The 23,378-nt window shown below is 41.9% G+C and overlaps 1 protein-coding gene across 9 annotated transcripts; it reads right to left on the bottom strand.

Annotated features, from left to right (window-relative positions):
* LOC124629522 (remodeling and spacing factor 1) lies at positions 1–22,496 on the bottom strand. 9 transcript variants are annotated; one of them, XM_047162932.1, is made up of 26 exons: positions 22,145–22,496; positions 21,889–22,076; positions 21,270–21,466; positions 20,854–20,980; positions 19,002–20,560; positions 18,817–18,890; positions 18,334–18,587; positions 17,629–17,797; positions 17,002–17,100; positions 16,633–16,796; positions 16,169–16,346; positions 15,257–15,399; positions 14,512–14,631; positions 7,054–7,172; positions 6,575–6,696; positions 6,247–6,358; positions 5,559–5,781; positions 4,944–5,196; positions 4,578–4,650; positions 4,079–4,170; positions 3,521–3,558; positions 3,136–3,441; positions 2,755–2,830; positions 2,178–2,277; positions 773–2,020; positions 1–742 (listed from the first exon to the last, which is right to left on the bottom strand). In XM_047162932.1, the coding sequence occupies exons 1-26, from the start codon at positions 22,287–22,289 to the stop codon at positions 295–297; spliced, it is 6,627 nt and encodes a 2,208-aa protein (XP_047018888.1). In that variant the 5' UTR covers positions 22,290–22,496; the 3' UTR covers positions 1–294. The 9 variants fall into 9 exon arrangements, with proteins under 9 accessions (XP_047018888.1, XP_047018879.1, XP_047018882.1 ...); XM_047162923.1 differs by having other exon boundaries at positions 1–2,020; XM_047162926.1 differs by having other exon boundaries at positions 1–2,020; positions 2,178–2,265.
* Between the last annotated feature and the right edge of the window lie 882 nt (positions 22,497–23,378).

Below are 23,378 nucleotides of genomic sequence, written 5' to 3'. Positions count from 1 at the left end.
TTTTTTGTAGGAGAAAACATTTATTTTTTCAAAAAAAATGTCATCGATCTCTTTAATAAAATTCGTATTCAGAGTATACTGTAAGTACCTATCGGTCGTATATAAATAAATCTCACTTAAACATAACCAAAATAATAATACATTCGCCTATTCGAGACCAAAAAGACTCATAATATATATATTTAGTCCCTATCGCTAAACTAAATCTCCTACGCTAACACATAATATCGTACAGGGTGGGCCGCGCGGGCGGCGCATAAATATAATTATCTATCGCGCGGTATGTACACGTAGTCACGCGTCCATGTCGTCCTCGTGCTGGCTCGAGAAGTAGCTCACCAGCCCGCCGAACACCGAGCCGCCCTCCACCGGGCCCATCGCGGGGCCCGGCGGCGGCCCCGGCGACTCCGACTTCACTATGCCCAGCACTTCTTGCTTCACCACGCCTAGTGGTTCCAGCCGCGCTGGTGACGTCAGCCGGTCGGGCCGCAAGCCTGCTGTCGCCTCACGCATACTAAGAGGCAACGGCCCACCAGAAGGTATATGGCCAGGGGGTAGAGGCCCACCTGGAGGTAGATGACTGCCTGGAGGCAATGGCCCGCCAGGAGGCAATGGTCCGCTAGGGGGCATTGATCCACCAGGAGGCATTGACCCACCAGGTGCCATCGATCCACCGGGAGGCATTGAGCCACCTGGAGCCATTGAGCCACCTGGGGGCATCGGGCCGCCGGTGGGCATCGACCCGGTGGGCATCGACCCGGTGAGCATCGACCCGGTGGGAGGCATGGGTCCGCCGGGGGGTAGATGACTACCTGAGGGCAGAGGCCCACCGGGAGGCATAGAGCCGGCGGGAGGTAACGGTCCGGCTGGCGACGTGCGGGACACATCTGGATAGTGCGGCGCGAATGGCGGCGGCCCGGCCGGACTGCCGCGGCCGCTGGGCGCCGGCCCGTACGCCGGCCGCGGCATGGCGCGCAGGTGCGGCGGCAGGTAGCCCGGCCCCGCGCCCGTCCCTGCGCCCTGGCCCGCGCCCGCCTCCAGCGCGTGCGGCCGCTCGGTGGCGGCGGGGCTGCGGGGGGGGTGGTGCAGGGGGGGCGGGCCGCGCGGGCCGGCCGCCGCGCCGCGCTCGGCGGGGGCGGGGGGCGGCGGCGCGTAGGGCCCGTAGGGTCCGTACTGCGGCGCGTACGGCCCCAGCGGGTACCGCGGCCGTCTGTCCTTGTTTTCGGTGACTTTGATCTTGGGATGTCTGGGTGGTTCGTCTCGCGGCGGCGTGGGGGAGGGCTCCCGCGCGGGGGAGGCTGCGGGGGAGTGGTACTCGGGCTGCTCGGTCTTGACTTCTGCCTTGATGCGCACGGCGGGGTCCAGCTCTGCGGGGGGAGTGTGGCGAGCAGCGGGGGAGGGGGCGGCGCGGGGCGCGGGGGGGCGGGACATGCCGAGCGGTGCAGGACTGGTCATGCCGTGCGGGCTGGAGGCCGGCGGCATGGCGCCGGGGGGCCCGGGTGCGTGGGGCCGGTGCAGGCCGAGGGGCCCATGTCCAGGGTGCGGAGGGCCATGCGGCGGCGGCCCGTGTCCTGGAGGTGAGGGTACATGGCCCGGCGGTCCATGGCTGCTGACGGGCGGCCCATGTCCCGGGGGCATAGAACCGTGTCCGGATGGAGGCGGTCCATGTCCGGGCGGGCCATGACCTGGGGGGCCGTGCCCCGGAGGTCCGTGTCCAGGCGGCGCATGTCCTGGCGGGCCGTGACCCGGGGGCCCGTGTCCTGGGGGCCCGTGTCCTGGAGGCCCGTGTCCCGGAGGCCCGTGTCCGGGCGGCATGGGGTGTCGCGCGGGGCCGGCGGAGTAGGGCGGGCGCGAGTAGGCGGGGTGTGCGGGATGGGCGGGGTGTGCGGGATGGGCGGGGTGGTGCGGGTAGTAGGGCGGGTACTGCCGCGAGGGCCCGAGCGCGGGGTGCAGGGGGTACATGGACATGTTGGCGGCGCGAGGACCGTACGACCCCCCGCCTGGGTACATCATCGGGCCCCTGAAACAAACACTATATTTACCACTTCTGCACAAGCAGAGTTAAACAAGATAAACGATATGACATCTCCACCACACCAATATTATAAACGTAGAAGTTTGAATGTGTTTGTTACTTATTGTATAATACTAATCATTGGAATGTTGTTGATATTGACCTGTATTGCTGGTTGATCATGTGCGGCATCCGCGTGATGATGCTGGGCTCCTCTGTGATCGGCTTGAAGGGCTGCGGCGAGCCGGCTACTGAAAGCGTACCTGGACATTATGACATGAGTTGTGAGTCACCCCAATTAGTTGACACAACTAACTATACGTTGTAGATAAGTCTTTATTTACATTACATAAAAAGGTACAGATTTCTTAATCTTTTTTTAACAAAGATAAATTTTTGAAAGTCAACAAAAATACTGACAATAGCAAAAGAGTAAGGTATGATCATGGAGCAAGGAAAGATAAGCGCAGATGCCATAAGGCAGGTAAGTCGCCTACTTGTACGTCAAGTAATGTACGGTAGGCATGATCAAAATGATCAGTTACTAGACGTAACAAGGCGTTTGAGTTCCTATCTTCAACAGATTAATTTGTCTTAATTTGACAAGTTCCCTCTGTGATTGTGGTTATGAGGGCGGAGCTAGTAACGTTCCTCGTCTCCGTATTTAATTTCTACTTTCTTAAGAAATGTGTGATGTGATCTCCGACAGTGATTTTGAAGTGTAAGGGTATAATATTTACCTTCCCGCAGCGCGGCGGCGTGGTCGGGCCGCGCTCGCTCGTCCGCCGACAGCACGCCGCGCAGCTCCGCGCGGACCTACACAAATATAGAATGTTTAAACAAAAACACAGATAAATAAATAAATAAAACATTCTGCATGGTCGGGTCCTCTATCTAGTTAAGGCAGTAATACCGGAACAGCTAAAATTGTATGAATAAATATAGGTGACGAATAACGGCTTATGAAATCACTCAATCAGAAATAGAAAACCACCTTAAACAAAAGGAAGCGTGTCTCAAGAAGCTTTTCGAAAAAAACTTAATAAAATAAAACATTCTTATTGTGCAAAAAACTTATACGACGTCTTCTTAGTATTTTTGAAGATATAGTAAAATGTTACCTGTAGCCTAGGCGTAGTAGGGAACCGAGGTTGTTCATGGAAGTCATTGGGCATCCTAGGCCCAGCATAGCCATGTGGTGGCGGACTCCCATACGGCACTTGTCCAACTGGGAACTCCATCTTCTCTTTCTTAATCCTCTTCGTCTCCTGCATGGCCAACCGAGCCAATCTCTTCTCTTCTTTCTCCTTAGCTTTCTGTTCCTTCATCTTTTCTTTTTCTTCTTTTTTCTGCAGCCTTTCGACTTTCTTAGCCTCGCGTTCCGCTCGTTTGGCTTCGCGTTCTTGTCTCTTCTTTTCCCTTTCCACCTGTGAAATTATGTACCCGTAAGTAATACTCGTGATTTTGAATTTATTTGTTCTCTTTTGCTATGGCCTTACAACTTACTTGATTAGGTTTCATTGGTGAGCCGTCCGTCCTCAGATCTGTATGAACATAAATACAACTATAACGATTCATACTTTTAATAATGTTTAAAAGCTATTGGAGTCAGTGGATAACGCAGAAACCGTGGTAATAACTGTGGTAATAAAATAAGTTTTAAATCCTCAAACTGATTAATCAATCATTTCGTGACTGAGAATATATTTTGCTATCAGCATATAAGAATATAAGAATAAAGTATATGTAATATATGTATAATAATAAAGTATAGTAATTGCATATAAGAATAAAGTACCAAATGCTTACTACAGCAAAAATGTCGAAATCTAGCTTTTGATTTAGTACATTATAAAATTAAAATAATGATTCCTATTACCATTGAATCACTCGTTCACTCTAACGTTGGCTACAAGAGACCAACCACCAGCCAAGAGACTAACCAACTCTTTGGAACCGTGCAACTAGTTCGACGTTTCGAAAGAGCTTTTACAGGTCTATTTGAAATAAAAAAATTACTTTGACTTTGATTAAAGAATAATAATAATAAAATAATGACGTTACCTTTAATCTTGACTCCAATAAGCTTGGCGAGAGCGTCGTCGGAGGTCGGGTCGGCGCCGCGGCCGCGTCCGCGCGGCGTCCTGCAATCCGCACTATATGCATACCGGCTTTACTCTTATGTACTGAACTAATGAAGCAAATAAATAGCTGGCATGCACAAAATGGAAAATAAACGTTTTTGTTTTTATGTATTAAGCAACTATACGCCACATATAAAAAGCTTTAAAGAAATCAGGCTGTAATCTAAACCGCTAACATTTATAAGTCAAGGTAAGAAATGCATCAGGTTGAACCAGCTTAAAATAAAGAGATTCTCAGTTTAACCTATATGTATGTTTGTGCGTGAAATCACACGTTTGGCTGAATGGATTTTGATGCGGTTTTCAAAATAGTATTTGTCAAATTTAAAAGGTACATTATTGGGGTGAGGTTTATTTCGCCTCAAAATACAGTTTTCTCCTGCCTGTAAGCATGCATGAAAAAATATTAAGAATGTTACCTGCTACCGCGGCCGCCCCGACTGCCTCTGCCGCGAGACGGACGAGCGTTCATAGCCGCCGCCGCCTGAGCGTCTATAATACATCAATCATAATTAAAAATTATGTAGTCAGAAGCCAGTCTTGCAAAGGGGTGCCTAGGCCCACATGTTTTCGAATCGGAAATCCATACATTCTTAAAAGTGTGTTTTGATTCTAACACGGTTCAACTATTGAGAAACAATTTGGAACCGAAATAGCAAAACCCTACATAAAATTAAAGTATCTTCCCTTGGGACGTGGGTAAAAAAGATTTTGATAACCGGGTGAAACATCTGACAACAAAACATCTATCTATACAAAAAAATTCCAATATTTTAGGTACTTACTAAGATGAGCTTGCAACTCCTCAGTTTTAGCTTTCGTAACATCTTCTGGTAACTTCTCTAGTGGTACGACAGCGGTCTTCCGGATCAGATCGCTGAGGGCTTTCCGTTTCTCTTCGGAAGTCTGCTCCGAGTCTTCGTCCTCTGGTTTCTTCCGTTTGGCTCTCTCGTCGTCCGAGTCGGTTGAGGCGTCTGTATCGATCTTGTATTCGTCCGAACTATCTGGCATGTGTTTGCCGCTAGATTTGTGCATTTCCTGTGAAGAAGGATAAGTTATGGTTATTTGTGGTTTGATGAGAGTTTATTTCTCAACTATATGTGATAGTACTTTGAGAAACATTTCAACATTACCTTGAGATAGAGTCTATTTTGTAAAGCATACTTTTTTTTCGTATTTTTCTAATTCATTAGGTTAGAAATATTACGAGTCACGTATAGTGACTCTGAGATCTTGTTTGTGTTTCTTTTAGCATATGTAACTAACACGTTTTCTTGACAAAACCAATATACATCGTATGAAAAGTGTAGTGTGTATTGTATATGCACGACATAAAAAAGACAGCTCTTAAAGTCTCAAAAACAACTCTTATTTACCCTATTTTAAAACAGAATACTCACATCCTCCGACTCAGTATTAGGCATCTCAGTATAATTGATCTTCTTCTGCCTTGTCCTGTGCTTGGGCGACCAGTCGTTGTCGTCATCGCCACTGAGGCCGCCGTAGGTGACGCGAGCTCGTATGACGTTCCCGTGTGCATCGTACTGCGTGAGGGCGCTGCGTTTGCGACTCTTTTTGGATTTGTCGCGGCGTTTCGTTTTGGGAGGTCGGGATTTTTTCGACCTGTGAATCAATTGAGTTAGAGTTCGTTATTTTTCTATACTAATATTATAAAGAGGAAAACTTTGTTTGTTTGTTTGGTTGTAATGAATAGGCTCAAAAACTACTGGACAGTTTTTTTAAATTCTTTCACCATTCGAAAGCTACATTATCCACGAGTAACATAGGCTATATTTTATCCCGGTACGGGCAGTAGTTACCACGGGACGCGGGTGAAACCGCGGGGAAACGGCTAGTCTTACATAAAGATAAAAGTCAGGCCTACACTTTACAAGAGCGGAGCAATACGGTAAAACTTTACAAATCTTTCGACCACCGGGGTCCACACCACAGTTTGAAAATCTGGGCCTTAATGCCCCAGAAGGACCCGGAATGATAACAAAACTGTTGTAACAGCGAATATTTCATTAATTTTCATATACACTTATGAAATACATTTTTAAACAGTTTGTACATAAATAAACTTACTTAGATTTAGAGGACCACTCCTTGGCGCCCGCAGATTCACTGGAGCTATCTTCTAAGACGCCTTTCTTCTTCTTCTTTACTTCTGGTGACGATTCCGCCAGTTTCGGCCGTTCTGTTTATAAAAATATATGCATTGTATAAATATGAGTGGTAATACAGTCTCTGCTATATCTATAGTTTCTATACAGAATTTACTAATTGATGAGAGAGATCATGAAATCCACGAAAATTGTCTTCCAAACGCTGTTATTCAATCAGGGTATTAGAGAAACGACTGCAAATGTCTTCTATAATTATGAACCTTCTAATATCAAGTATGTGAAGTTACCTTTCTTATCAGTCCGACAAGTGCGTCGTATGGGCAGCGAGTCTGAGGACCGGGAGTCGCTGGAGCTGCCGCCGTCCGCTGACGACGATATGTCTTCCGATGACGAGTCCATACTTAAAGCACTAAGAAATGGGATAATTAATAATAAAAAAGGAATTCCACATATTGAAATTCCTTTTTTTTGATCAGCAAAATAATTGCACTGATCAAATCATATGTATCTTGATTCTTCATATGATTTGCTCAGCAAAAATAATTTTAATGATTGACGTGCCTGAAAGGGGTAATAATTTTACACTAAATAAATAGTGTAATTTATTGTCTTCAGTCTTTTATTTTTTATACTAAAATACAGCTTTACCGGGCATTAAGAAATGAAACCTTTTGTATTTTAAATGCAGTAAAAATAGTCTACCTTTCTAGTAATCAAAGAATTTACAATTTACGAGACGTGACCATGTATTTTTCAAAATATATACCCAGTATCTTTGAAGTCCTCATCAGTTTCGTCATCGTCTTCCGAGGGCACTTCCAGCGAGTTCAGTTTCCGCGGCTTTCGACGCTGCTTCTTCTTAGTTTTCCTTTCTATTGGTTTACCCTGGAAACAAAGATCAAATTATATTGGAAGAACTACTAAATGCTTACAACACTTCTTGGATTACCAAGCAATTAAATTGCACTGATTTCAGTGGCAACTTAATAAGTCTAGTATATATGTTATGGACCATGTGATTAATTCGGGCATTATAAATAATGCCCGAGCATTATGAATAATGTCTAGCTTTATCGGGCCAAGTGATTAATAACTATCTTAACTTCATTATTTATCACATTGCACGGGCAGTATTATATTGCTACATGACAGTTGGGCAATTTGATAATAAAGCTATATTTTACGCGGTGCGAGGGCGGGGAGGGCAGTACGCATGGAGTGACACGCTTTGACCAATCAGAGATAGCCATTTTTAATTTTATTTTATGTTATATTTTTAATATGACTTTCCTTAACATTTATATGCAAAAACTAGTGGATTTTTAAGGCAGAAGTCCTTGTGAGGAGGCGCCCGGGTGTGCAACCACTGTGCGGACACTGTGCGGACAGCCCCGAGGACATGGTGGACCACACAGTCCAGAAGTGCCCTGCGTGGGAAGAGCACCGCCGGGTCCTAGTCCAGGCTTTAGGCGGCGGCGACCTCTCGCGTCCGGGTCTGGTTCAGGCCATGGTCCGGGCGAGAGGGAATGGGATGCCATCGCTTCCTTCTGCGAAGCGGTCATGCTCGAGAAGGAGGCGGCGGAACTTCAGAGAGTTTGCACCTCTCATCCCGGCCGCCACGCTGGAGCAGGTAGACACCACGGGCGCCGGGTATCGCGAGACGACTCCTGGCCACCGTAGGCGTGGACGTCTGTGGGCGGTGAGTTCGGGTGGCTCGCTCATGTCTATTTTTAGGCAACAGACCCGTGTCGGTGGCGCGCGTTGGGTACATAAAAGGCCTACGACAGAATACGACGGTCAGTCAGTAAGAGCCTGACACCCTCACCGCTGCAAACCTTCATTTGATGAAAAAAGGCAAAAGTCCTTCATAATTAATCCAAATTATGAGGCTGATTATTTAAGTGGTTTAATATTTAGTTTATTTTAAGTTAAATGGCAATAACAATAAAAAAAATAAAATTAAATATGTTTGTATTACTTTGCCCAAAAGGTCACAGGCAATATGTATAGTGCCCGGTCAATTTGATTATTTGAATAATTATTATCAAATTGCACTTTCATATTGGACATTTTTCATAATGACCGGGCATTATGTATACTGCCCAATTTATCACTTGGTCCATAACATATACATTTTAAATATCACATAAATTAAATTTAATATTAAATTCTTGACCGTTATTTGAAGCTTACTAGTTTGAGATAGGCACCTACGTGTTTTCCGCTTTTATCTCTGTCCTTTTCTACCCCATATCTTGCATCTCTCTCGCACACCGACCAGTTTCACTCCCCACCAGGCAGGAGGCGACGAGTGTTCTCGGCGGCCACAGTTCGTCATTGGCGTCTTGTTTTCCGCCCGAGAAGGTTGGTCTAACCAACCGCTGTAGTATTTCGTTGAAAAATAAACTCAGTGCTCTCGCAGAACACAGGTGAGTTTATAATATTTTATACAATTTGTTAACGGTTTTACCGTTCGATATTCGATTTTGCGAAATCAAGTGTTAATATTTTGTACATCTACCCCTTTTTTTGTCACGAGTTTCTTCCGTGTACTTTTTTTTTTTCAGTAATTTGTTTTCAGAATGAGTGACTTATAAAGCAAATACGGATGCGGTAAATAATAAAGCTACCACAGCCCGTGCACGTGACTATGGAAAAGAAAGCAAGCCCGAAGTTCCTAAGGCACCTGTGGCCCTAGTTCAATCCTGCAAGGCGTTTCAACTTTTTGACAAAAAAGAATGGTGTGAGGTGCGGTCCAACCAGCATCTCCTTAGTTCGGACTGGTCACTACCGCACTTGAAGAGGGCTGGTGGTGTCAAGAAAGCTTTTCGGCCTTGAAAGACTTGGTACGCTCCCCTCGGACTGCCAGTAAGTCTGGGGGTCGGCTCATTATCACGGCGTGTGATGGTTTTTGGCCTTGAAAGACTTGGTACGCTCCCCTCGGACTGCCAGTAAGTCTGTTAGCCACCCCCCGTAGGGGTCGGCTCATTATCACGGCGTGTGATGGTTTTCGGCCTTGAAAGACTTGGTACGCTCCGCCTAGGACTGCCAGTAAGTATACTAGCCACCCCCCGCAGGGGTCGGTTCATTATCACGGACCCGCGCAGGGTACCAATCTTGCATTTTGCGAGTCGCAGCATCATTACAAAGCAGGGACCAGTAAGTATACTAGCCACCCCCCGCAGGGGTCGGTTCATTATCACGGACCCGCGCAGGGTACCAATCTTGCATGTTGCGAGTAGCAGCATCATTACAAAGCAGGGACCAGTAAGTATACTAGCCATCCCCCGCAGGGGTCGGCTCATTATCACGGACCCTCGCAGGGTACCAATCATGCATGTTGCGGGTCGTACCATCATTGCAATCTACCCTCGCAGGGTGGCTTTTTGGATCGACTTTCGAAGAGTCGCCATTATAACCTTCCCTCGAAGGGAAATGAATTTTAAAAAAATTAATATCATGACCGTACCTTGCCAATTTATTTATGAAAATATCATGTATGTTAGGAAAAACTTACATTTGTTTGAAAAAATATGTGATAGACATAATTATAACACTAGAAATAAAAATAAGATAGCTATCCCGCAGTTTAGATTATCTAAAGTACATACATCTTTCATGGGATATTGTGTCAAATGTTATAATAAAATACCAGACAACATTCTGGAACTAAATGACATGCGGTTTAAAACTCATATAAAAGCCACACTTTGTAAGCAAGCATATTATAAATTAGAAGATTACATTCAAGATAAAAATGCTTGGAAACATGCTGGTCCTGCTCCATAGGACATACTGACAATATCTAATTAATTAACAAATTAAAATTACACCAGCAAATAAAATTGTATTCATCTTTTGATTATTTGTTTGTAACTATGTACCAAAATATAAACCAATTTGTAAATGTGAACACCATGTAGCATTTTAATTGTCACTTTATCCTCATTTGTCTTTGCGATTCTACATGATCTTCGCATGCTTTTACTGTATGTATCAATACATACAAATTGTAATACTATATTATTTTTAAAAAGAGTAACCATGGAGTTTCTTGCCCGTTCTTCTCCATAGGAAGCTACTTTTGGAATGGGCAACTAGAATCAAACTTAGTTATAATTTTGACGTTCATAAGTGCTTGTAAAGGCCTAAATGAAATAAATGATTTGACTTTGACTTTGACTTTGAATGGTAATCACACTCACGCTGAATGGCGTGTGACGCAAAACTCTAAAAGCTCCCTTGGGATATCACGAGTAAATTACAATAGGAACCATGTCCAACAGAGGAAACAGAAAGCGTCCAGGACCGCAGGCGGACTTTGATGCGTCCAACAAGGCACGTAAGTTATGACTTTCCAGGCGGGTTGCCTAACATTATATCAGGACCAATGGAAAGAAATGGGAGCTCCGCCTTTCTTGTTAAAAATAATAACTGGGTATCGCATACCATTGGCCAAAAGCCACCTTTGATAGATAATGCCAGATTTGACCAGAGAGTCCAAAGAGATGGATGTCGTCATATCCCAAATGATAAAACAAAAAGTTCTATTGATAGCTGCAAATTCTGCCAGCTTTCTTTCCAATATGTTTCTTGTGCCCAAAAGGCGACGGAAAGAACCGTCCAATACTCAATCTCAAGGTTCTCAACAAGTTCATAATTACGGAACCCTTCAGTTTAATAAATGTTTTTCGGGTGCTAGAGTTTCTTCAGAAAGACGAATGGCTGTGCAAGTGGATCTCGCCCAGGCTTACTTCTACCTTCCGGTAGCCGAAGGTCACAGATATGTTCTTCGACTAGTATACAGAAGAAGACTGCTTCAGATTACGTGCCTACCATTTGGCTTAAGCACGGCACCCAAGACCTTCGCCACAGTGACCAATTTGGGTGGCTCAAACTTTGAAAACTCAAGGGTTACTTATAATTGTGTATCTCGATTTTCTGGTGGCTCACCAAGATATATTTGCCTACTTTGGGATCATTTGCACCATGTTTTGGATGGCAAGTGAATAAATCGCAAGCATTATCAACAAGATAATGACAAAACGCACTACGTGACAAACAGCACGACAAACTTAGAAGACCTGCATAGCTTGATAGGACTTTTAAACTTCGCAAGTTTTCGTTGTTCCATACGGCAGACTGCATTACCGGGCTCTCCTCATTTTCCTCAATGCAGTGTTGAACAGCAATCTATACCTACCCTATTCATGGAACCGTGAGCCAAACGGTGAACAAACCATAAAAAGGGTTCTTATAAGTCACGATTGAAGTAATGATCATATTTTATAAAAATAACTACGAAAGTAATATACTGACAACAATAGAAATGATATTTTAGAACGATGTCTGTGGAACTTATGCAATCTTTTCAAACTTAATTGAAATCAAATATGTATAATAAATGCCGTAAATATTTTCTTAATTTTAATGAAATATGTAGTAAATCGTTTACATTTAAAATGAACCTAGAAGTCTTGACTGTCATACATAGAACCCTACTTAATTGAAGACCACAGATACTAAGAACATTTTACATAAAAATGTGACGTTTTTGTCATCGGTCGGGTTATACCCACCATTTTGAAAAAGTGTCATTCTTTGGTGGTACATTGTGGGCTCACGGCTCGGTGAATGGAGTATAGCAATGTTGAACCTACCAGCAGATACCTTAGCAGATCTAAAGTGGTGGCTGGTCAGCTGCCACCAAACCTTGGATATTCATTCGCCACTTCCCTGTCACCTTATAACCACGGACGCCTCCGATGTAGGATGGGGGCACAACTGAACGGAACTCCCGTAATGGGTTCATAGAACGAGAGAGAAAAAGGCTTTCACTGCGATCTGAAAGAGATGCTTGCAGTATTAACTGGAAAATCACGGCAAGTTGCTAAAGAGATCAACAGCCATTTTTCAATGCAGAAATGGGACTGTGGTGTCATATCTAAGAAATCAAGGTGGCACCCGATCAAGGAGCCTACCGAACTTGACGTACAGAGTATTCAGTTATCTTGAGCTGTATCAAATCTATCACGTCGTGAATCATATACCAGCCCTATTCAACAGTCAGGCAGACCATCTCTCCCGACACAAACCTCCACCGGAGTGGCATCTTGTATCAGCAGTGGACCTATTTGCCTCGAAACGAGCCCAGGGACACATAGTTGTGTACTACGTGCCCCTAGATCTGAAGGACCCGAAAGCGGGGTTCCACGATGCATTTTTCTCAAGTTTTGACTTACCCGCTAGCATGGGTATTACCGCCACCTTACCTTATACCGTAGGTCCTCAGTCATCTCAATTCAGGAACGGGAGTTAATCTCATAGTAGTTCCTTCGGTGGCACCAGGTATTTTGGCGAGCAGATTTGAAGTCCCGATCATTAGCAGTACCCTACACACTGATGAACCTCGAGCAGAAACCGATAGACACAGCAACGGGGATACCCCCTGCCAAGGTCAAGGAAATGGGGGGGGGGAGGGACAAGGAGTCTCTCCGACTGAAGTCTTCTTCAATCCACACGCAACACTTATCAATCAGCTTGGAGTCGATGGTTAAATTGGGGCGAAAAGTATGAAATTGGATCCTATGAATCCTTGAATCCCTATTTGGACCTATACTTACCCAATTTTAGCGGACTTACACAGAGCATACAATACTATTTTATTACACAAGTCAGTTATAGCTACACTATGCAATGCAGAAACCACTCTAGAGCTAGGTTCACACGTTCTAGTCGGACACATTTTAAAATCAATAGCGCTGAGCAAACCTGTTCCCCGGGAAGCCGTCCATCTGGAATATTGACCAATTGGTAACCTACTTAAGTGCAGTAAACGTAGACGAGAATAACCCATTTGCAACTTCCAGGCACACTGCTGCTCTTTCTTTTGCTAGCTTGTTTCGGAAAGGCGAGTCCATGATCTTTCCTTGCTTGCAATAGACCCAGAACATTTCAAAAACAACAAAGATAATTTAATCTTATGGCCAGTCTTTGGCTCTAAGACCGACAGTTCTAGTCATAGGCAGTCGGGTTGTTGTTTGATGGATAATCAGGAAAATATAAATCTAAGTCCAGTGTATTGGGTCAGAAAGACTAAAGCCTTGTTAGAAGATAGACGGACATCGGCTAATTCCTTAAATTTATTTATATCCGTTAGAGGCCAACCAAAGGCAGGCACCCGAACGATGATGCGGGTGGATTAAGACATTGTTAAAAGAGGCAGGAATAACTACAACCCCAGGAAGCTTCCACTCGGCGGTAGCGTCAAAATCTGTGTTGACAATATACCTTTGGACGATATATTAGCAAAGGGTAATTGGCGATCAGGCAATACATTTGCTCATTTTTACAGAAGGGAAAGATACCCACTAAATAGAAGTAGCAAGTTATCTCGATTATTTAATTAATCCAGCTGATTAATGTCTATATTTTTGTTACTATTGTTATTAAGAAGTATCGCAATGTTTTTGTTAATTACTATTAGAAAATGAAATCAATTTTTGCTTTTGTTCTTGCATCTCTCTTTTAATTTTTATTACTCATCCTTCGAGCCCCTTTCCCAACTATGTTGGGGTCGGCTTCCAGTCTAACAGGATGTAGCTGAGTACCAGTACCAGTTAACTTTGATTACATTAGTATTCCAGGACGCAATACACATACTTACATGTGATTACTCGTGTACCTAAGTACCTATTTACATACACAATTTCATTGTGCTTTTGCTCACATTGGCGTCCACTTCCACCAGGCGATAACAAACACGTCTCAAACTAGTAAGCTTCAAATAACGGTCAAGAATTTAATAGCAGCGTTTTACCTGAAATAAAACGCATATTAAATACTTACCTTATTTGAAGCTTACATTTTAATTTCTGCCTGGTGTTTTCGACTCAATGACGAACTGTGGCCGCCGAGAACACTCGTCGCCTCCTGCCTGGTGGGGAGTGAAACTGGTCGGTGTGCGAGAGAGATGCAAGATATGGGGTAGAAAAGGACAGAGATAAAAGCGGAAAACACGTAGGTGCCTATCTCAAACTAGTAAGCTTCAAATAAGGTAAGTATTTAATATGCGTTTTATTTCAGGTAAAACGCTGCTATTAGAAGTTCTCGTGATTAGCGCACATAGAAAAATACTCAGCTTTTACATTATTATACATTGAGCAAAATGTTTGAAGTCTTCATTTGGAGCGTATAATAATAATTAAACAATGTGGTATCTTACCTGTTCAAGAGCCTCTCGTTCTGCCTTCATCTTCTCTTCCTCAGCTGCCTCGATAATAGTTGATATGTCCTTGCCGCGACCTTGATTACCTGCACTCGTTGTCGCTTCCACGTATTCCTCCTGTTTAAACAAATAATATAAATAACTATTAGCTAGTAAAGTTTTCAGCGTGAGGGTCTTCAAGACCCCCAGCGGGGCCCAACAGGGCCAAGGTCTGCCGGGGTTGCGGGATTGTTCGAAAGAGTTACCGCGGCCCTGGTACATAAAAGGCTTACGACGGAACACGACGGTTTTTAGTCAATAAGAGTCTGACACTCCCTCACCGCTGCTAACCCACAGCGGGATCATTTGATGATTTTTGACGTCGTTAAAAAAAAGGGTCTTCAAGACAGACAAAGGTGTATATTATTTATGCAGAGAACACAAAAAAAATGGTTCTATCAATCTCGAGACACTGGGCAAAATATATAATGGGGACCATATAACGAGACAGGCGATGGGATATTAGGTTCGTTTGCTCAGTAAAATGATGACAACATTATTCACAAGTGCTCACAATGTAAATGGAGTAGAGAGCAAAGAATGGATATGGTTGCTAATGAATATTATTTTTTTCGCGATACCATACAAGTCAGAGTTATGAGCTAGCTGTTCCCGTATCTGGACGAAATATAAGCCCATGTTACTCGGGGATAATCTAGCTTCCTATATTAGTGATGAAGAAAATATAATAGTGTGTATGTACCTTGATGGCGGAGCTGATGAGGCGGTCGTACTCCTGCGCGCGGTAGCTGACGGGCAGCTGGCGCCGCGCCCGCAGCCGGTACACGCCGCCCGACGACGCGTCCGACGACCACTCGCTGCTCGCGCTGCCGTCTGCGGGGAATTCTATAACATTACATTCTAAGTCAAAAGTTTTTATTTCAAATAGGCTTTTGCAAGGGTCCTATGCGACGTGTTCGAGCTTCGCCGTGACAGCAGGCCCGGGCAGCAACCCCGCGCAGCAGGCACGAGAGGCACGTCTCGGCCTCGCCCGGCGCCGCCGCACGCGCGCACAGACCACGGACAGACAGACCCTTACACTTTAGTTCGACAAGTTCATGATTACACCGGTCTACAGCATTTTTGCGCATGGGATTTACTTACCATATTGGTAAATATATATAAAAAAATGAAAAAACAAATTGGAAATATTTACTTTTTGTCATCGACACGAAAGAAGAGTCCCGTTTTACCCTTTGAGTATGAAACCCTAAGAAACATGACATTGCTGTTTACGAGAGATTAACAGCTCATACAGTAAATCTCTCCAATTTCGCAACAATTTTACTAAGAATCTACGTTCAATGACAAAACTAAACGAACACCTGTCCGCTAATGTTTTAAAGAATTACAAAGTGCAAACAAAATTAGTCAGTAGATTTTTTTTTATATATATATATATAAAATAAATATTTGTCCTGTAACTAGAGAGAGACATTTCTACATAAAACTTAAAATAAACTTATTTCTATAATTCCAGAATCGCATCAAAAATTCGTCCCCATCGCTGCCCACCGGGAGTGCTGAAAATTTAATCAAGCAGGAAAATATTTGTCGATATTTTTTGATTAATGATTGAAAAATCAGGCCTAAAATGAATATTTAAAAATCTCACCACTAGACTTATCGTCATCATCATCATCTCCTTGCCGCTCCTCCTTTTCATCTTCAGACTCCTTCTCGCTCTTGGGTTCAGGCTGTTCCAACTTCTTGCGTTCTCTCTCTGCTTCCACTGTGACCAGTAACTCGTCGTACTTCACCAGTTCTGCCTCTAGAGATGCTATTAACATGTCCTGGAAATGACATAAAGCATAATAGAAGATTGTCTAGATGTCAGATTTCATGCATGCTTGCATATATATTTTTTTATTCGTACATATTTCAGTACAGCAGCAAAATGTCTAAAGTTTTTCTTTTTTGGAAATGGCGTAAAACTGCGGGCAGTGCTATGTTGCGCATGTGTGAAATTTGAATTTCTACCAAAAGTGTGTGCCGGTTTCCCTTAAAATCGGTGGTAGCCAGCGTCACACTTGTCACACAGCAGTATGGCACATATAGTACAGGTGAACTGTCACTCACGTGGTTGCAGGGCGGACAGAACCAGTCGCCCTCGGGCACCACGAACAGCACGGGCTTCAGGCAGCTCGCGTGGTAGCCGGCGTCACACTTGTCACACAGCAGGATCCATTCCGGCTGTTCCCCACTGCCGCAACGCTTGCAAAAGCCGTCGGCGTCTTCTTTACCTGTTTTTAGTGGGGTAATTTGAGTATATAGCAATATAGATGATTAAGAATCGTATAATCCTACAGACAGTCCCATATAATCCTACAGACATTTGACACTGGCCAGAAAATTTCCATGGTTGTGTTCCATGTTTAAGCCACTGATCCTGACTGGTTCGTCAGAAAGCAGAATTTCAGCTAAAGAGAACAGAAAAATGAATCTTACCTTCTTGTAAAGTACGTGCTCTTTTGAGTGGCTCGACGGGTTCGCCACTCTCCAAGTCAGATTCCGGTGAGAACTCGTGATCCGATTTGTCGAAAACCACTGTAAAGTATAAAATAATGGAAATGTTACGTATCTGAAACTAACACACAATAAGTAGATAAGGGTTGTGGAGAAATTCTACATAGGGAATAATTTATTACGCTGTTCAGAGAAGAATACAAATGACTTCGAAATTCAAATGAATTCGAAAGTAGAAAAAGCAGCCAAACACATTGATCACAGTACATATCACGTCTGAAAAACATGACGAGTTTATGCTAAAGAAAAATTCCGAAAATTAATGAGTTAGCTCTTTCCCTGTGTTGTAGAAGTTTTAAACAAACTGCTGGCGAAAACCGCCTTGTAATAGTAATGGCGTCCTAGCCCATTTTCGGTAACGACGGTTGTTTTAATAAAAGATCAGCCAGCTGCGCAGAACACTGGGCCTGCTGGAAGAGATTTGTCATGAAATAAGCTGTGTTCTATTTTTCTTCTTGTCTGTATTCTGTGTGTGTTGGTGTAAGTGTAAATGAACTGTTAAATAAATAAATGAATAAGACCGCCGTGTAGTGAGTCAGTAACACTTACGTTGCGGCTCATCGGGCATGTCGAACAGCGGCTCGTCGGAGTCGGAGTCGGGCTCCGGCCCCGTCGAGTGGTCGGAGCGCCACGAGCTGCGCCGCCGGCGCCGCGAGCCTTCTGAACTGCTGGCACCACTAGCCCGCCATTCTTCTTCTTCTGCTTCTTCTTCTTTATTCTGGGGTGGTCGAAAGCGGTAACAATAGATTATACTTTAAGGCATGAGACACTTTGGTCTTGTCACGTTTGCTTGACTTACCTTCCTGGGACAGAGGAACACCACGACACGCCACGAAAACACCTTGTGGACATCTCACAATTCGAGTATGTTTAATTATGTTGTACTACACGATTAAGTGCCAGTAAGGACTTTTGAATAGTTTGGTGATCCCAAAAGATAATGAGATTTCAAAGCAAACATGATTGTTGTTGTACTATGCATGTTAAAATTAAGGAAGACTCAGCCAAAGAGTAAAATCAAGTACCAATAGAATAAACCGAACCGAAACATGATAATTAAAATAAAGACAGATTAATTTATTACTTTGCATGCATATTGATATGTGAAGTAAGCATATAATATAGCTTCGATTGCGTTACTACTTTCACAAGCTCGCACGCAAATGATAATAACAAACAGCTGTAACTAAGAAATAAGGTAACCAAATAAGGTAAAACTATTTGATAAACCAAGTAATTTCATTTCATCCTTACCTTTTTCTTATGTATTTTCTTAAGTTCTCTCAATGCCACTTCTTCTAAATGCCGTCTATCAGCCTCTTCCTTGATCTTCATCTGCGCGATCCGTCGCGACTGTCGCACGGGCGCTACGTCCGAGTCGTCCGACGCCCGGCCCCGGTCTTTGCTCGACTTCCCTTTGTCGTGCGACTTGCCTTTGTCATTTGATTTACCCTTATCTTTCACTTTGATTTTCTTTTTCACTAGTTTTTTTGACGATTTTTTGCCGGCTGAAAGTAAGGCGATTATTTACTAATAAATTCTTATAAAGGGTGGATCATCATTGCATAAGTTGAAAGCCAACACTGAAGTAGAAAACTAATTTCTTTCTGATCATGAAGGAAGGCTGGAGGACAAATTGGAAAAAAATATGTGTTCTACAATAATTGAAAGAAAGTTAAATTACTATTTAATATAAAAATCTTATTTCTAAGAACCAAACCATAAAATATATCATACCTATACTATAGAGAGTCTCTTCCTCAGATTCGTCACTTGAATGTTTCTCTAAAAGTTTCGCTTCTACTTTTTTCCTGAAAGAAAATGTTCTTCATAAAACAAAAGCTTACCAATATCTACTCATACTACGAGCGCGTAATATTGAAGTACTCTTAATTCTAGAAGGCCTTAAAAAGTTGGTATACCTTGTAGATGTGCTGATTTTCTTAGGTTTAATTTTGAGGCGTTTGCCACTTGTGATCGGCTCATCATCACTTTCGCTTTGAGATTCAGATTTATTCTTATCGCTCATGGTAGCGTCTAATAGAGACCTTTTTAATGATTTACACTCTTTCTTACCATTGTCATTAGCTTCCTTGTCACTATTATCGACATTTTCGTCATCTTTCTTAACTATCTTTTTTCTTTTAAATTTTCCTTTATTAGCTTTTATCTTCTTCCGCTGCTCTATAGGATTGCTTTCAACGTTATTCAAGCTGTCTTTCTTAGTTTCACTGTTCTCTACACTATCTCCTGTTTCATTGGAATGTGTGTTTACGTCACTTTCGGGAGTAGTTTCTAAACGTAGCTTCTTAGGAGGTAAAGGGTCTTCTACTTTGAGTTCTTTATCAGGACTCTTTTCTTTCTCATTTTCTGTATTAACTGTATCATCTTGATCTACAGAGGAAACACTACTTTTTCGTTTTTCTATAATACTTGTTTTACTATCGTGACAGTTATCAGTCTCTGAGTTAACTACTTCTGTACTTGTGTTTAGTTTTATGTTTCTGGCTAAATTACTTTTCTTTTTAACTTTACCTCGGCCCTTTTTCGCATTATTCTTTTGCGGACTTTCACTATCTGTAGTGCTCTTGTCATTAACACTAGCTTCTCTTTTAAGTTCATTTTCAGTGTGTTTAGTTGAATTAGAACCATCGGACTGATCTAAATCGCGCACGCAATGTTTTTTAGAGTCAGTATTTAACACCTCTGTGGCATCATTAGACTGATTTTTCAAAGACCTTTTAGTTACAGAAGGTAAACTACTTTTTAATTTAACATTTTTAACTACATTATTTTTATTGCTTGAGTTAGACAATTCATGGGGATGTTCCCCATTTATACACTCTTCACCGCCATTTTCCTCTGTGGAATTTTCTTCTGGACTTTGTGCTTGTTCTATAGTGTCAGGATTACCCGTGTCATTGTCGTAACCCCATCCTTCTCCATAGAAGAACATGACTGGTTCTGAAATTTCTTCACCAATGATATAGGAACTATCGCAATCTGCACCATTTCCCTCACCAGTGACCAGCATTAGAGGTTCTTCTATTGCTTCGCCAACTTCCTCATCAGGTTTTTCTTTACTTGCTTCCTCTTTATCATCTTCTGGCTTTTGTTCATCTGTACTTTCCTTATCTACACTTGTAACTGGTTCCTTTTCTACTTCGTCAGTGGATTCTACAGGCTCCTCTTTCTGAGGACTGTTTGGCTGTTCAGCTATGTCCTCTTTTTCTGCTGTATCAACAGTTTCTTGTTCATCTGGTGTTTCTGAGACAGGTTCACTGTTCTCAGAAACTTCTTTCCTTTCCACTTCTTCTTCCACTTTCTCTGCTGTATTATCAGATGGACCTTCTGGTTTACTCTCTTCTTTATCAAGTGGTGGTTCTTCTTCATTCTTTTGTTCATCAGGTTCATGTTCTGATTCAGATTCTGGACTTAGGAACTCTTCTTCGTTTTCTTCTTCTACTTCTGATTTATTGGACTGTAAAAATGTTTTGTATTTGTAAGTCACATTTACAGTTAAGAAATAAATGATTACATATAACATTTGTCAAAATAAGGTAGGTATATACAGTGAAAAAAATATTGAAAAAGCATGTTTAATGAGCCCGAATATTTTACACTCACAAAACTGTTTATAACTGCTAAGTCTGTATATAAATCTAAGCCCATTTTAATCATATCAGGATACGAGGACCAGTTCAAAATTAATCACTAACTTGAAGAACAACCCAAAACTTGACAAACAATAGTGAAACTTCATGCAATAATTACCTCCAGCTGCGGTGGAATCTCAGCACTATTAGAATCCTCATTTACATTGGTATTTGTTGCAAATAATGGACACACCTCCTCACCACTTTTCAATTGAGATATTACTTTCACTAGTTCTTCTCGAGTTCTGCACATAAAAAAAAAAAACAAATTCATTCAAATCTGACCACATAACTTACTTAAAAGTAGAAAATGATAAAATTATTAGTTTTATGGAAATTTTAAGCTAATGAGCATATAACAGAGTATTTCATTCATGAATTCACATTGTTTAAATTAACTCTTAATGCAAATAAGACTATCTTTATCATAAAAACTCATTATATTGTATGCAAAATAGGACATTAGGTATTCAGTCTCCTATAGAATTTCAATGTTATCTTCATTAATTTGAATATAGTTTAGTTAGTAGTTACCTAGCTACAAGCTGCCATGTCTCCTCATCTTGGTCTTCTTTATACAAACAGAGGTTAGCTTCATGATCTACTTGCAACCAGTACACACAACCATTCTTGTCTCTGCCAATAGGATCCAACCTCAACTCCTTACATGATATTGCATTGACAGCGTTCTTGAACTTTGGATGGCAAGTAAATTGGTACTCTAGTAAAAGCTGTTAAAGTGCAAAATAATTTAAACATTATTGCTAAAATTATAATATGAAAATGAGAAAGTGAAATATTTTTAAAATTAAGAATAATGTATGTAGACCAAAACAATTGACACAGAAACATGAAGGTATCCGAAACATTTGGCAGCTAGCCACAGATTTTTTAATAAATACAATCACAAATATGTACAGAAAGATTCAATGGTTAAAATATTTTTGTTCAAGCACATGTCACAGTTAAACATGCCAAAAGAGATTCTATGCTATTGATAAGTAAACACAGACATCCTTATATCCATTACAAGTAGTAAACTGACAGCAGAACACTTTAGCAAGTATGAATCATTTGTGAAAGTGACTGATGCCAGCTATCAATGAGATTAGTTGCACATCATCTTAGAAAAAAACCGTGTAGGCGTAATTACCTTCAATACTTTCAATTTAACCTGAGTGCTAGCTTTCTTGTAAGAGAACCTCTCGATCTCCCAGGCTTCCTGATGGTGACCTTGTTGATGACAAAACTTTATCATGAACCTCTCCCATCTGTTGCTCGCTACCGTCTTATGAGCACGGCGTAGAAGTCTCAAGTGTAACTCCTTTAATGGATCCAACACTAACAACAAAAAACTTATAAGATGTTTGTTTATGATTTCAAATGACGAATCTACGAACATATCTCACCTTCTTGTGTATTCTCTATAAGTTCTTGCAATTTAGTTAGCGTAGGAACATCTAAGCCGTACAATTTACCAAATGTTTTTAGAAATGAGTAAATAACAGCGAAATTAGGATCATTCGCACACGAAATTTCACCATCGGACGCCATCGTCGGAACTTAACAAGCTTTTTCACTAAACATCACTAATGGTTCTAAATACAGATATATCATAATTTCACTTAGACCTAAAGGGAAGTTGTAAAACATGTACATGATTCACGAAAATATCTTCATTTATGTGCACTGAAAGCTTCTTTCTTATTTTCTACGATAGTAAAATAAAACTCGATGACAGCCATCGCTCCATAAACAACAAATTTATTTTTTCTGTAAACATAGAAATAGTCACAGATAGTAAAATTATTTAATCCAAAGACAATAAAACAAGAAAGCCGATTTTATAAATCTAAATAGTGAACAAAATGTGAAGAGATTTTAGTGATATCGGGATTTATCGGCACTCCCCTTGGAGGTCAGTATAATTGCTCAATATTCGATAAGCTCATAATACCTTTTTTTATTTATATTTGGGTTGTCTGAGGTTTTGCGCATTTAACGTTACATGTTGTATAGATTTTTATTAAAACAAAAATTTATCAGTTGAACAATTATTAATTATGCTCTTAACTGTCGAGAATTTCCTTCATGCTCACTACATCATCCATATTTCGACGGATTTGCAATAATTAAACTTGGCTTATAAGATTATCTGGGTAATTACCTAATTTTACTTACCATCCGAATATTTCATTGTTCCAGCTTATTGGAACTCATGAAACTTTTAAGTGCAAGTCAGACTTAAAACGGGCAAAATAATTATGGTTCGGGGATCTACAAAAAATATTTATTCTATTCTAGTTATTAGTATTTTTGTTATTTCGCTTTGGTGGTGGTAATGGCGCCATCGATCGTTGGGACAGACTAGAGCACCACGCGTTGCTTAGCGATAACGCCGGTTATAGCATGAACTGAACTAACGACGAATTTGCACTCCGCACTTTGACGAGGCTACTACGGTCAATGGGTCGTCTTAGCTTCCTTAGCAGATGTTACGTTATGATATCTCCAAAGTCATTTTGTTCTCCATTAGACAGACAGATGGTAAGCGACGTCTTAGTAATTGGGTCCGGTTTTACCCTTCGGGCTCGGAACCCTAAAACGCAATCCATTAGGTACCTCTGACAATAATACGATGAC

Source organism: Helicoverpa zea, chromosome 4 (genome assembly GCF_022581195.2).
Source record: "Helicoverpa zea isolate HzStark_Cry1AcR chromosome 4, ilHelZeax1.1, whole genome shotgun sequence".
Taxonomy (NCBI): Eukaryota; Metazoa; Arthropoda; class Insecta; order Lepidoptera; family Noctuidae; genus Helicoverpa; species Helicoverpa zea.
Note: the sequence above shows the minus strand (reverse complement) of the source record. Positions and strands in the feature narration are given on the sequence as shown.

Excerpts from the sequence above, each read along its gene's own strand:
- LOC124629522 (XM_047162923.1), bottom strand. The coding sequence starts at position 22,289 with ATGGCGTCCGATGGTGAAATTTCGTGTGCGAATGATCCTAATTTCGCT. Across the intron at positions 18,891-19,001 it reads AAAATCAGCACATCTACAAG|GAAAAAAGTAGAAGCGAAAC; the intron begins GTATACCAACTT and ends ATTTTCTTTCAG. Across the intron at positions 16,347-16,632 it reads TCTGTCCGCCCTGCAACCAC|GACATGTTAATAGCATCTCT; the intron begins GTGAGTGACAGT and ends TGTCATTTCCAG.